The sequence below is a fragment of the Camelina sativa genome, chromosome 9, assembly GCF_000633955.1.
Source record: "Camelina sativa cultivar DH55 chromosome 9, Cs, whole genome shotgun sequence".
NCBI classification, from domain to species: domain Eukaryota; kingdom Viridiplantae; phylum Streptophyta; class Magnoliopsida; order Brassicales; family Brassicaceae; genus Camelina; species Camelina sativa.
Window position 1 is genome coordinate 14,658,883 of NC_025693.1, and position 15,463 is coordinate 14,674,345.

The following is a 15,463-nucleotide window of genomic DNA, read 5'->3' on the forward strand; positions in this document are numbered from 1 at the left end:
TTCCCCATAACATTTAGATGCTTCGATGTGTAGCTGCANTTTTTTTTTTTAAAAAAAAAAAAAAAAAAAAAAAAAAAAAAAAAAAAAAAAAAATCTCTTTGATTCACCAGATACGCACACTGAAATCGAGCAGATGGGAAACAAGTACAGTGTCGCCACGAGCCGCTCCCTCGCCCCCTCTGAATATGGAAGCTGCGACAATCATCTCGGTCGAGAGATTCTGCGACAGAGGAGGACAATGCTCTCGTCAAGGAATCTATCAATCGACTTCGGTGCTGAACTAAACAACGCTGTCTAGGGCTCCAATGTAAATTATTCATTTTATGGGGGACTACTATGCAAAATAACCAAAATATAGGGGTAAAATGTAATAACTTAAATAAATAGGACAGATTGACGAAAGTCTCACTTGGGTCTTCGAGGTATATATAATAGGATATTTTTTGGCCCAATGATAAAAACATAAAACTTTACTGAATGAATGTAAATCTCTCTATTTGTATAGTATTCTCTCCAATTCCCCATAACATTTAGATGCTTCGATGTGTAGCTGCAAAGTTCTAGACTATGTAGACAATAAAAAGGTGAATTCAGTGCAAAGATGAAAATTGTGCTCAATCAACATCCAAAATGGTTTATATAAAATAACTCGGGAGGTCTTGATTCATTTTGAAAGATTTGCACATGAAGCCACTTGGGCATGCATAAAGTGATAAAGATTTCCTTTTTAACAAAAATAAAATTAAATTAAATCTTCCGTTACAGCTTCGAATACGTAAACATATCGATGGAACTCAAAACATAGATTGAGAATGAAGTCGATAAAATGTTAATTTCCAAGTTGATTTTGTTTCGATTCTTCCTCTCCTTTCTTCTTCTTTCTCTTCTCGTCTCTATCGGAGTTCCTCTCTTCACTTTTCCGAAACCTGCCTTTCGTTGCCATATATAGAGATTTATAGGTAAAACGGCGTGGACAACCCCGTCTTCTTTTTCCCATTCTTCTTCTCTTACATTTGCGTATTTGCTTCTCTCACGTAGACATAATAAACTGCTCCAAGAGCCAAATACGTTATGATTGTTGGTAAAACGACTACCTGTACAAGCAAGGCCGTACCATGGCCGCAAACAAATCCTGCCTTAGACACCAGTGCACACACAAATTTTGTTGAGAAAGAGAGTGATCGAGTTGAACTGAACTCACAAGGGTTCTTGAAAAAGGTATGACCACCCGTTTTCATTCTGGATCCATCGGTCAACTGCAACAATCCTTTGGCAACTCCGAGTTCTGTTTCCCCATTACCATTGTAGATAAACCCCCTCTCCTGTTGACTTGAGACGCAAATCAGATGAATACTGAAAATGATTAAGATCAGACGAGACACAGAGTCTGACTATTATGAAAGAAACTTTTGTCTTTTGCACCCAAATAAAAAACATATGGTCGATGAAATTTTCTCCTGCTGGTCAGGTCAAAAACCCTTTTCACTCTTTTACCAATGACAAATCCACCATAATTTCTTATAATTTCTTGTATACATTGAATTAGTCTGAGAGCAATGAAAACATCTTATATCTGAGCATTACAGAGTTGACTTAGGAAATTTCTTGTATACACCAGAAAACAATGAGATCGCCCATTCACAAATTCTAAGCCATCACATATTTTGAACATTAACATCTCCTAAAATAATAAATTAAAGCTAGCTATAATAAAAAAAAAAACAACTGAGAATATTCCCTGGTTTAAGAATATTCTCCAGGGAATAACATCCTACTATCATCAAGAACAAGCCCCACCATGCCAAATTCAGAATCTATCCCTATATAAGTAAAATAGAAGTACAAAATTGACTATGGGTCAGGTCAATTAAGTGGAAATAATCCGAAATTGAAAAAACGGATACGGGTGAGAAAAATCCGAAATATAGAGATGGATCACCCGTTTACAAGGAAATATTCTAAACTGAAAATCATATTTCACCAACCTTGAATGTCTAACAACCCGAAATTAAACGGTTTCTTAAATTTAAAGAAAAACATTTACTATCCGAATAATTAAGGAAAACATTTAAGGAAAACAAATCTTCATCGGTTGTTAGACATTCCAAAAACTCATCGAATATTTACTATCCGAATAATTATATTTCCTATAATGTAGGCAACTATCAAGCTTTATCTAATTCTAATCAATCGTAATTACATTTAAATCTATCATATCTTTATCAAATATCTTTATAAAAAATTGGCAAGCATGAATTCTAGCTCACATGGGTTTTTTTTGACTCAACATCATGTACAATAGGAGATATACATAAAAATAGAACATGTATCAAAACACTTGGCAAGCATAAATTCCAACTGATATTATATTTTGCTATGTAATTTTTAATATTTTTTTCCTTGGCTTTTTTTTGGCTTTGACCAACTAAAGTCATGTATTAAACACATTTTTTATTTTTCTACATGTTTTGCCAAAACAAAAAAAAAACAGTATTCCAATGGCAATCACTTATTAATCATAATATTTTCTATTGTTCATATTGAAATTTGAAAACTACCTCATTTAAAGTAAAAAAATTACCACATTTGGATTACATAATATATAGGCTTTGTAATATTACTTTAGCAACAAACAATGACCAAATATATGTTATAACACTACATTATTATAAAATGATCCGAAAATATAAATTGATATATTTTTTGTATTCAAAATTCTACTGTATTATAATCCTATATTATAAGGATTTACAATATCTATAATATCTTAAAAATTTACTTCTCAACATCATATTTTTGAAAAGTTTATCAAATCTAACAACAGGATTTAGAATATAGGATTCTCTTTTATCAAAATTCATAGGTTGGTTTGCGAAACTCACAATAATACGGTAGAGCGGGTTAAGATTGATATTTTTATGAATGCAATTTTTTACGGGTTGGTCCATCAAAATATAGTTGTGACTGTATTTTTTAGAAATGCATACACTACAAGAAAAAGCTACATTGATAGCAGTAGAAGATAACTTATTTTCCTGAACTGCTATAAAAGATAAATATTTTATTTTGATTACTTATAATAGCATTAAAACAATGTTATGACAAAAAATCAGTAAGCGGGAAGACAAAATCACTTGTTCCGCCAAAATATAGGGAAAATTTTCAGATTTTACATCAAAAATAGTTTTGAGTGCCAAGGAAAAAAAAAACTTTGAACGGAGAAAGAAAATAAATAAAAGAAAGAAAACCTTCCACGACTCTTCTCCTCCATAGCCTCTCGTCTCCATCGAGTTTTTCTCCGTCTGTTAATAAAAAAAAAAAATTCCGACGAATACTGATAGTGAAACTTTCTCTCACTATATTCGCAAAGAAGACACCATCATTGAATCGAATTCAGATCACACAATTCGCCATAGATAACTCAACTACAGATCTGTTATCTCGATCGGAAACCGCCGTAACTCGACATCCTCTCTTTCGATCTGATTCCATAACCGTGAAGCCTCTCCCGAATCTCTCGTTCCAGCGTCTTTATCCTCCTACAAAGCTAATGTTCAGTCCTCTTCTCTCCGTCGTCCTTCATCCGGAGATCTACTCACTTCTTCCGGCGATTTCCTCCGTCTCTGGGATATTAACCAAGATTCTTCCACAGTTGAGCCTATCTCGGTTCTCAACAACAGGAAAATGAGTGAGTTCTGTAATTCTTTAGGTTCATTTGGGTTGAAACAACTCAACACATTCTCATTTATGTTGCAAAGTTTATGCGTTTTTTGTGATTCTCTTTAGGTTCATTTGTGTTGAATGTTAATTGATTTATCACTAGTGTTACTGCTTTGGTATTTTGGGGAAAGTGCTGAACTTTGTTGGGTTTCTTCTTTTGTGATCCTTTATATTTGTTGTTGTCGCATAGAGAAGCTTCTTTTTTCTTGTACTCAATAGACAGGTTAGTATTTTGAACGGTTTAGTTAGTATATTATTGTGGCTGTTGTTGTTTTCTCTAAACGTTTAACCCCATTTTAGGTTTTTCCATTGAGCGATGGGCAATAGTGAAGGTACCATAAAGCATCTATTTGTGGGTTGTTAGTTGTTTGTTCTCCTACTGGTTCTTGATGTTCAGTTTCATGTTCAAGGCTTGTCTTAGTCGCAGGTGCCATCTATTATTCATACTGATACTTGTTTTTTCCTTATTAGAGATCCTTTTCATGATGTAAAGAGCAAAGAAGAGACAAGTAAACCCCTTTATGATTCACTCCTTTCAGGTAAGTATTATTTCCCTTATACTCTTATTAAACCTTTAGGTCTGCAGCTATTGATGCATATTTGTTTCAAACTTAATTTGGTTCAATCTGTTTGATTCTTAGAACCTCCTGATTTAAGTATTTGGTTTTCAAGCTATGTCTATGAATCACCGATGCTGGATGGTTTTTGTGAAGAAAGGGTCTAAGAAGAAGGTTAGTTTTTAAAAAAAAATTTATAAAACATCTCTTGTCATATCCCTCGTAAATCATAATGCATCATGACTTCTTTCTATTGTGTTTTCTCTTGTAGTGATGTTACGTTATATATATACTCTTGTAGTGATGTTAAGTAACATATATAAATCCCAAGGTTTGCTTTTTTTCTTTTTTCCGTAATACTTTAGTTTAGTAAACCTGAATTGAAGTTCTGCATATGTAATGATATGGTTATCTGTTGATTGTAAATCTTATTGGCTATTACAAGTTATACTAATTTGGTTTATATCCTCAGATTTGGTCTCACTATAAGTGTTTCATGTTCCAGCGTTTTGCTGCTGTAATTCTGCGTATTTGAGAGCTTGGATTTGGGATGATGATGGATTCTGGAGAACATAAGCTTGAAGAAGTAGTTGTCCCGTTTAAAGGGAAGAGCTGTAAGAAGATACGTAAAACTCTTATGTTTATTTTGTTACAACATATCCCAGAGATTTGTGGAGCACGCCTCTGCTAGAGCTTCTCTATAAGCTTGAAGAAGCAGTCTGGTCTTCTTACTTCTTTTGCTTACCCTTTGTAGGGAGGCTTGGGCGAGGTTGTTCTATGTTTCTGCCGCTTTTAGTGAGTATCTTGTAGAACTTAACTATTTTTTCTCTCTTATATCTTTGAATTCTATGTTTCTCTCTTACATCTTTGAATTCTATGTTTCTCTCTTATATCTTTGAATTCTATTTCTTGTAAGTATGTTGTAGAACAAGTGATGTTATCGAGCCTATGATAATGCCCCGGTGGTATGTTAATGGCAACATGATTGGGAAGGAAGCTCTTGGTGTTGCCACCACTGATGAAAAAAAGAAGCCCGAGTTTATACCAAAGCAATACACAGCAGAATGGTGAAGGTTTTTTTCATTTACCCCATCTATTATCATTCTTATTGCACCATTGTACGGATAAGCTGTGATAGCTGTTGCACCATTGCAGCAACATGTCCTATTGAGGATGCAACAGGTCCAGGCTCTCCAACTAAGAAAACTCTACCGCATTCACCGGAATCTCAGGTAAATGTTTTCGATATGTTATGAAGTTGTTTTTGTCAAGTCATGATTGTTGGTTGGCTTATATTATTTGGCATTGCAGCGTATCAATGAAGTCAAGAAGTGCAGACTGATGGATATTACCGGAAAGAAGCTGGTTGTTGCTGAAGGACGATGGGCAACAAACGATCCAAACCAAAAGGTTCACTTTCGTTTGGGTTCTAATGCAGTTAAAGTGTGGGTAGATATTGTCAAGGTAAGCGATGCAGCAGTTTGGAAGCCATCAGAAGAAATCGAGATGATGGAAGATGCCCTTGGCACAGTCATTGCATAGCCAGAGGACAAAGTGATCATCATGTCTTAAATTAACCATGAGGTTTACTGACTCCTACTTTAGACTTACAATCTATCTTATGGATTTGCTTTTTATCTTCAGACTTGTCTTGTTCCTTATGGATTTTAAACTTTGTGTTATGTACTATGTATTATGTTTGATTGTGAAATGGTGAATTAGGGATTTAATATTAATACAGGTTCCGGATCAATTTCAAAATAACATGAAAACAGTGTTCTCAAAACACTTATAATCGCATCTAAAATCCTGCTATAACAGAATATATTATAGCATAAAGATATTGCTTACGAAAACTGAATTAAACCGTTTAACTAACGTGTTATGGTAGAATCACCTAACATAGCGTGTATAATGACTTATAACATTATCTTTAAAAATTTGAAAAGCGGGATAACATAGCATTTCTGTACTGCTATGGTATAATAATATATCATAGCATACGAATTCTGCGCTATCATATGTGAGGTACCTACAATAACAGTGGCCTAACATAGCGTTTGTAAAAGAGCTATGAATTACATATTATAGCGTTTCTCTCGTGCTAACAATGTACATATTTGTTGTAGTGATATTTTAATGCATACAATCTTTTAGTGGGTTGGTCCGTTAAAATATACACTCTGAGTGTGTATTTCTTACATATATATACGGGTTGTTTCGTAAAAAAGTACAAACATTGTGATTTTCTATTTTTTACACAATGTAATTTTTTTATGGATTGGTTTCGTCAAATATAAAATGTAAATGTGTATTATTATAAGTGTATATTTTCAAAGCATATGTTATGAGTGTGTGTTTTTACAAATGCAATTTTCTATAATATTTTATGTATATTCTAATTTCTACTACAAATCATATTAAATAGATGAATATTCCTCCGCGCTGTAGCGCAGGTCCGATCCTAGTAGTTAAATATATTTTGCTACATTTTTCAGATGAATTATACTAAATAAAATTAGGAGCTATAAGCTTCTTAAGGTGTCCACATAGGATTTTAAACAACCAATAGTGATTAGCCATCTCAGTAATTAACAATTTTTTAAATTTCTAGAATTTCCTATATTAAAAATTATTTGAAAGAACCTATCAGGATTTGACATGTCATTTATTAACATTTTCTAAGTTTCCAGAATTTTAAATTTTGGAAATAAAAGAAATATGTACAATATCTCACATCAGCTTTTTTGACTATGGCTGAGAACCATTATAAATAAGACTAATATGCTTTCAACTATGAATGAGCATGAAGCTTGATTTACCATACGTCCAAGTTTTAAAATTTTAAAAATTTAAAATATTATAATTATCAATACTAATAAAAGTTGGAGATATAAGCTCCTTACAGCGTCCACATAGGATTTTAAACAACCAATTGGGATTTGACATGTCACTGATTAACATTTTTAAAATTTACAGGATTTTCTATATTAAATTTTTTAAAATGACCAACCAATATCAGATATCTTAATATTTAACATTTTTAAAATTATGTAAATTTTTTATATTAAAAAATTTATAAATAAGTGTATGCACAACATCCCACATTGGCTATAAAATTTTTAGAACTGGCTAAGAACCACTATAAATAAGACTAATATGACGAACACACTTTTTATTAGCTATACATGTGTTCATATTACTTTCTTTGCAAGTAATTTGCAATTTTATAGTATTAAGATTTTGGTTCAAGAAGTTTCAATACATGTGGATCTTAAACCGAATAAGTATAAAGGTGAAAATATCAATAATTGAGTGCATGTGGTGACTATGCTGATCCATGAAATTTTATGAGAAAATAAGCAATGATTTTGGTCTTGGAGTTTGATGGGTTAACAAGTTATTAAGTGGAAGAATGTGAGAAAGCAGATTACGAAGAGGAAGAAGAAGAGTATAACGAAGAATCAGACAGTAAAAATAATAATGAAAATTGACAATAAAAATGACGAGAAAGAATATGAAAAGTAAGAAAACAATGGAAAAACACGAAAACATAGATGGTGGCTGTCAATTAAATATGAGAAAACAAGATTAATTCATGATTCAAAAAGTGTTTTGTTTGTTTGGTCGTAAAAAAATGGTTTAGTATATGCAAGGTCACCAATTCGAATCCGATCTGCCTCTTTTGGGCGTCCAGTTAAATCCATGATTCTTTTGATCAGATTAGATTTTTTAGCACAACTGATTTTTATATTTTTTAAAATTTTGGTGTATCGTAAATAAAAGTTTGACCTTAATAGTAATTTAAATTTTTTTATAAGATAATATTTCATAACTATCATCAATTATATATAATTTTTACCAAAATATATCAAATAAACCTATGCATAGCGTGGGTTCAAAACCTAGTCATATAAAAGAAGTGCTCGTGAAGGAGGAATCATTACGAGACTGTCGACCTCATTATCCTTGTAGGCGACGCCGTTTAGAACTGGTATAAAAGGAGTGGATCCAGTTCCAAACCGAAAAATTGATTCAAAACTTAACCAAATTTTTAATCTGATCAAACCAAACCAACACATCTGAGAAACTACAAACTTTAATTAATACCTGCAAGTATCAACTACATCCGGAGATGACAAGATTTACTTTAACCTCAGATCTTGAACATTGAAGTTAAAACTGTCATTTCTTTTCCTAGCATTAGACAAACGGAAATAGAAGATCGAAACTAAAACACCGAAGGTCCGAAGCCTGGGATCAGCTCCAAAAACCACAAAAAAAAAAAGAAAAGAAACCCAAGCCAACCATAACTGGTCTTTTGATTCCAGAACCACTCGTTACTCCTACCCTATTAAGCTACCTCCTTTTTACACGCAACAGATAACCAAGTCACCTCCTAGGGGGGATCGCATTCCTTTCACGGATTATGTTGCGCTCATCCCAGATCGGGCACGAACATGTTGCTTTCTTCTTCTTCCATTCAGCTCCACATGTGTAACAGAACTCATACCCGCATCTGTAATCCGCAAGAAAATCACTGACTCAATAATAGTAACGAATGACCAAACATGGAATTTAAAATGCAGTCTAATTCTCTAATTATATATATATATATATATATATATATATAAGCTACAACTTCTTAGAGCCAATACAAATTATTTTTGAAAACAAAATTGATTAGTCTAATAAGAAAGAATGACATACCTGCAGGTTATATGGTAGCATCCCCAAACAAGCTCAACCATATTGTTACAATTTATGCATTGTCTCCACCTCTTGCTCTGTGCCAGAGACTTCAGCATTCCATCCCCAGCATTCTGATAGCCCTTTGATTTGCCGAATTCAGAGCAACTGAGGTCATAGTGCCACGGTACCTTGCACTGGGTGCAGAAAAAGTTCTTGCATTTCATACACTTTCTCGCTTTAGATTTCTCAGCATCAACGAAATACTGTTTGGTATATTCCAAGAGCTCAGATTTGGCCATCAGCTCCGAACACTTGGGATATGGACAATAGACTCTATCTGTAACACTAATCGAGCCTTCTTTCTTGCGTTGGATCATCACATCAACCAGTTTAGGATCCAAAAATGTTGCACAGCACTCCATCTTCACCTCTGATTTGCACCCTTCACTCGGACAACTAGCAGTTTGCCCTCCTAGTAGCTTCACTTCAACATGCTGTTTCATGCATGAAAAGCAGAAACGGTGGAAACAACCATCTACTGAGAACATCTTGTCAACAGTGATACCTTCGTAACAAATCACACAAGTTTCCTTGAACTTGCCAGTACTAGCTTCCTCAGGCCATTTGATTTGAGACACAATAGCATCTCTTGCGAGCTTGAAGACAAACTTAACATTCTTTCTTGTCAAAAGTGATGGTTGGCAATATGAGAATTTCTTTTGGAGAAGAGCCACTTGGTTTACAAGTGTCGCAACAACGCTCTGCCTCGGTTCCACCTTACGTGTCACCTATATTACAACAGAGCCAAAACATGATCATCCATATCAAAGCCTAATAATTTCAATCCTGCATCTTTGAAGCTCAAAAATAATTTTGTATCCCAAATGTTCAGGTACAAGAATGCAGAGCTATAGTTGTTGTTATGTATTGTAAACAAGCTATAAGGAATTCATAACGCACTAAGTATCACAAACAAACAAACAAACAAACAAACAAACAAACAAACAAACAAACAAACAAACAACAACAAAAACAGGCCACAAACAAACAACAAAGAGGGAACAACACTGTAGAACACAAACTTAGCAACTAAAAAAGGAGTAAATAAAAACTCTGAATTTCAAGAAACACTATGCTCACAAGTCACAATCAAACACAATAATTCAATCTTTAGTAAAAAAGTTCAAGTCTTTGAGTAGAGATGACTCACGTATTGAAAGACCTTAAAATTGTCAATGAAAAACGTAACCCTTCCCAATTCAAAGGCCAAAGCTTCTTCCAACCCATGAACAAGCGCCTCCAATTCCGCAATTTCAGAGCTTTTAGACTCGTCAGCTCCCAAAACCTTCTTCACCTCCCAAATCAAGTTACAATTCGAATCACAAAGCGCCACACCAACACCACCAACCGTAACCCTCGTATCTCCAATCATCTCTTCACTCAACAAACCTTTACAATAAACCTTAAAGATCTCTTTCCCAATCGCAGAGGAGGATGAAGAAGAAGAAGCCCCAACACCGAGAGCGTACGGCTTCGCGTAATTATCACCATGTTTACTCCAATCTCCTTCCGGGATACTCATAAGCTCTTCAGCAAACCTCTGATCATGAATCCGACGGTCGAGATCAACCTTGAGCCTCTTCATCTCATGTTCACCAAACTCACGGTCCCTCCTCTCCTGCTCGGCTCTTTCAATGTCCTGTAGGATGAGCGCAGTGAAGTCGAATTCTTCATCATCGCCTCCGGTGAAATCGACTTCGTCGGAGGAAGAATAATCCGGGACGGAGGAAGTGTGGGCTGCTCTAGAAACGGCTAGGGCTTCTTGCATTTGGAGATTAAAAGCCAAATCTTGGTCGCGATCTAGGGTTTTAGCCGCCATGATTTCTTCTCTCTGTTCCTCGAGTATCAACGAAACTTCGTCTTCTTCTTCAATCCTCGCCGCCATTAGGGTTTTCAGTAGAGACCTAGAGACTAGAGAAGAGAAGAAGCAAGTGCGGTTACCTTGGTTAAGAAGGTAATACGAAGCGTTCTGAGAAAGACTTGACCTGTGTGACTTTCTTCTTCTTTCTTTTATTACTTTTTGTTTTCTTTTTTCTTTGCCTATATAAAATTGGATTTTTTTGGTAAAGATTCTTGATTTTGTAAGTCAAACTTTTAGAATATGCTATTTTTGCTAAATTTTTTTTCTAAATTTACTATTTTGAACATTTAAAATTGTCCATATTTATGATTTTTGATGTGCTAAAATACATACTTTATAACAAAAATTAAATTCTAAAAATAAGTAGAACCGACTATACCCAAACATAACTATTCAAATCGAAGTTTAACTATATTTTTAAAATCTAAAAATGGTATATCTATGATATTTTAGATAAAATGGTAAAATCAATATAAGCAAAAATGACAAATTTATCAATTTTTTATATTTTATTTTCATCTGTGGATTTTTGTGTTTTTGTTGAATTTAGTACAAAAAAGACCGAATATTGATAATAATAATAAGGATGAAAATAAACTAATAATAATTATAAAAAATCCAAAAATGTTTCCTACCCAAAAAAAAAATACAATCCAAAAAATTAACAAAGAAAAAAAACCAAGAAAGGGAAAATAGACATTTCGAAACACCTAAATAATCTATGTGTTAGTGATAAACAGAAGGTAAATTGCTAAAACAATTACTAAGAAAACGTAGCAAAAACAGCCAATCAATATCAAATCCAATTGGCGATGATGAGAGCAACCTCCAAGTTTCCATTCAGCCCCACATGTGAAGCAAAACGAATAGCCACACCTAAACACACATCAACCAAAAAAACATTACATTAATTGAAAAACATAATAGCTATAGAATGTGATTATAGATGATGTTAGATAATGTACCTGCAAGTTATGTCACGGCGTTTTTCCGATAGTTCAATCGTGTGTTGGCAACTTCTACATTGTCGCAACACTATTATACTAGGCTTTGGGACCGATCTCTTGTATTCATCGCAAGACAAGTTACTATGCCATGGGACTTTGCAGTAGATGCAAAAGGCTTTACGGCATTTAAAGCAGCATCTCCTAACTCCCTCTTCTTCCGTAGATTCGAATAGCTTAGTTCTCGACATCCAAGCTGAGCAACTTGTATTTGGGCAGTGAAACCTGTCCCATTCAGGAACCGAGTCCTGTTTGATCCTTCGTTCCCACATCTTTTGTACTTTAGATGTCAAAAGATGAGCACAGCTTGTAAGATCTAGGTTCGATATGCACCCATAACGAGGACATCTCGGTACACTTCTTCCGTCTTGTAGTCTCACTTCTATATGTTCTTTCATGCAATTCACGCAGATCTGATGACGGCATAATCCAGAGGAAAGCATCAGCTCAGTTTTGATACCATCAGCGTCGAAACAGCTACCGCAAGTCTTCTTATGAGACGGAGGCATACGTATGTTTATTGAGTCCATTGCAAACTTGACTTGATTTTGATCAGTCACAAGAACAGCGATGCTAGATGGCAATTGTTGTCTGATGCGTTGCACATCATCCATGATCAAGGCGATATTCTCTTGCTCTGGCGCGGATCGCTCCATGATCTAAAACATTCAAAAGGGCAAAAAAGAAAACGTCAATTACGAGATTGAAGCAAAAAAAGACATGGTGAACCGTAACACCCAAGAAAAACTTACCAAGTCCAAAACCCTATAATCATCGCAGTAGATTGTGATATGATTGATCCCTAAACTCGCAGCTTCGGTTAGTCCTCGCTTCAATGCTATAAGCTCAGCCTCCAAAACTGTGATGAAAGAGTCATCAAGTGATCTCTTCATCTGAAACAAGAGACTATCATCCTCTTCTCCCCAAATTGCAACCCCAAACCCCGTTGTTTCCTTCCACATCAAACCCTTGAAGTAAAGGCTGTAGGAGTCATCATCATTGAAGTCGTCCGGTGAGGGTTTTCCAGCGGGTTTTGGGGCATCTTCTCGAGCTAGACTGCCTTCTTTCTTCATGTATCTCTTGTGCATACTTTCAGATTTTTTTTTCCTTAGGAATTAGGGTTCTTTAGATTTTATGACGAGTAGTTGACATAATAAACCTAAACGCAAAAGGATATCTATACTATTAAAAGGGAAGCATTTTTAATAAATAACATAGACTAAAAAATTATTACATGAAATGCCAAATATATTTTAAATGGATTACGGTTAGCCAAAAAATCAGAGCCAAACAGGTATTAATTGATATTTTAGTGTAGATGAACTTAAAGAGAACAAATAAAAATTGTAGCCAAACAATATGATTGCACGATATTAAAGTGTATATTTCCTAAAGTTAAACAAATCTTCCCACAAATCTACCCACGTATTTAGCATGTCAACCTTTAATGTAACATATAACAATTCAAATTATATTGTTACGATTAGGAGATTACAATATTATAATATCTTTCCTTTAAAAAATTATTCCTTTAATAAAATATCATCTTTGACAATTTACACATAAATTTCGGATAATTACCATATTCTAAACGATTTCGAAATATTCTTATATATAAAATTTTAGCAACTTACCAATTATAATTATAGACGATATGATTAAATCTTAAATACTAGAAAATAATTTTTTAAACATGCCCTACAACTATAAATACAGTAGACGTAATGAAGGTGTAACTCATCTCGAATACTGCAAACCATCTAAAATTACAAATTTTTCCAAAAAAAAAACAAAAAAAATGGCTGCAAACAATGATTTGGAATATACAAGTGAAGATTGTACCCAGTTTGAGGCAATATACAACTTTCTTAGAAGAAACCTTGAAGATGATACTCGATGATGATGATGTGAGAATACATCATTTATGTGTAAGAAAACTAAGTTAAAAAAAACAGCATAATAGATGAAACAAATTTTATTTTAAATGTTTTTTGTTTTAATCTTCTATATGTCTGTTCACAACTTCTCAATTTTAGGATGGAGTGAAGAAAAAAATGTCAAAGAATTAGAGAGATTTGTGATTAAACTCGATTGGAAAATAATTGAGAAGAATTATGTTTCTGATTTGCAAGTTTCTCTTTGATTACAGATTTAAGAGGCAATGGCAGATGCATGCTATCATGATCATAGTTGGAACTTGGAAGCTATTTTCAATCAATTCTCTATGTTGAAAAGGATACCATCTACAGTGTACATATAACTATAAGGTTCACAAGGTTTACATGTAGGAGTTATATTTTCAAAAATTACTTTGTCTAAGTTTATTTAGTATTAATTCAAATCTATTCTGATTAGTTTTCAAATGAGAAGTTACGAGGATTAAATTACTAACCTCTTATTTCTATGGAATGGCAGGTGCTTGCATATGCTTCTCTTGCCTAGATCCATATTGCTTAGCTTTTTGTCTAACTTATTAACATGACAAAAAAGAAACTGATTTTGTCTTTCTTTCCAATGTAAGAGAGTATATTTGACGGCAAAAAAAAAGTGTATTAGAAAGGTCATTCAAATCATCTATTATCAGAATAGTTTTAACAAAATCGAGCATCACTTTAATATTATGCCTAGAACCCATAATCGGATTTGCAAGAAAAAGTTTATATTTAATTTTAATCATTTACTAGACTTGGTATTCTAGATCAATAATCGTAGAAAATAAGAGTTGTGATGGTGACAATGATATTCTGCGAAAACAATAAAAATCAAGATGTTGAAGTCACTGAGTCATTCAGTTTCTCATAGTTATAGTTTGAGAACAATTTACAGAAAACTTTTTTTTTTCTTTTTTTTGTTGGACAAACAATTTACAGAAAACTAAACAATTAAAAACACACTTTGATTCAAAACTTTAATAACATACACAAAACAAGAGAATAATAAAATTGTAAGAACCTGATCAACGTTGATGACTGATGAGCCTTGCTTTGACTGATAGAGGAAGGATGAAGAACCGCATGCGTAATCACCAATTGCTTTCAGAGAAACTTTCTCTTTCTAATTTTTGGTTCTCGACATTGACGGAAAAAAAAAGTAAAGTTCTTGACAGAATTTTTTTCCTTGGACCGTTTAAAATCCAACAGTATTTTCAGTAATATAAATTACTGAAATGTTTAGAAGAATTGTTCTTAAGAAAAAAAACTCTAAATTATGCTTTTTTTCTTTTTCCAAACTCATTTTTATATTACCTATTTGGCACAAAATTAATTCAAAGCATGCATACTTACATCACTAATTAAGGTTGGACAACTAAAATTCGAAATAAAATTTTGGGAGAAAGAAAACAGGACGAGATTTATTTAATTTTCCAGTGAACCCGCAGCTTTTCAGGTTACTTGCGAGCTTACAATGATAAACCAAATAAGTAAATATAATCTATAAATTTTCAGGTATATATTATCTAATCTATAGTATTAAAATCTTATAATAATTTGTAATAGATATGAAATAATTTGTACCAAATGCCCAACTGATATACGTTCGGGTTATAAATGTTATACCAAATCTTTTAG

The 15,463-nt window shown here is 33.5% G+C and overlaps 2 protein-coding genes and 1 long non-coding RNA gene across 10 annotated transcripts; 1 reads left to right on the plus strand and 2 right to left on the minus strand.

Annotated features, from left to right (window-relative positions):
• LOC104711003 lies at nucleotides 3,170-6,030 on the plus strand. 8 transcript variants are annotated; one of them, XR_002033571.1, is made up of 8 exons: nucleotides 3,170-3,688; nucleotides 4,021-4,052; nucleotides 4,192-4,259; nucleotides 4,362-4,451; nucleotides 4,783-5,072; nucleotides 5,194-5,350; nucleotides 5,433-5,509; nucleotides 5,589-6,030. It is a non-coding gene; the product is annotated as an uncharacterized LOC104711003 (long non-coding RNA). The 8 variants fall into 8 exon arrangements; XR_002033573.1 differs by having other exon boundaries at nucleotides 3,171-3,688; nucleotides 4,393-4,451; XR_755179.2 differs by lacking the exon at nucleotides 4,021-4,052 and having other exon boundaries at nucleotides 3,172-3,688; nucleotides 4,783-4,891; nucleotides 5,032-5,072; nucleotides 5,204-5,350.
• On the minus strand, nucleotides 8,381-11,020 carry LOC104711004. The gene is made up of 3 exons (XM_010427672.2): nucleotides 10,180-11,020; nucleotides 8,988-9,757; nucleotides 8,381-8,796 (listed from the first exon to the last, which is right to left on the minus strand). The coding sequence occupies exons 1-3, from the start codon at nucleotides 10,912-10,914 to the stop codon at nucleotides 8,670-8,672; spliced, it is 1,632 nt and encodes a 543-aa protein (XP_010425974.1). The 5' UTR covers nucleotides 10,915-11,020; the 3' UTR covers nucleotides 8,381-8,669.
• On the minus strand, nucleotides 11,610-12,967 carry LOC104715286 (putative E3 ubiquitin-protein ligase ARI4). The gene is made up of 3 exons (XM_010432706.1): nucleotides 12,647-12,967; nucleotides 11,856-12,553; nucleotides 11,610-11,766 (listed from the first exon to the last, which is right to left on the minus strand). The coding sequence occupies exons 1-3, from the start codon at nucleotides 12,965-12,967 to the stop codon at nucleotides 11,610-11,612; spliced, it is 1,176 nt and encodes a 391-aa protein (XP_010431008.1).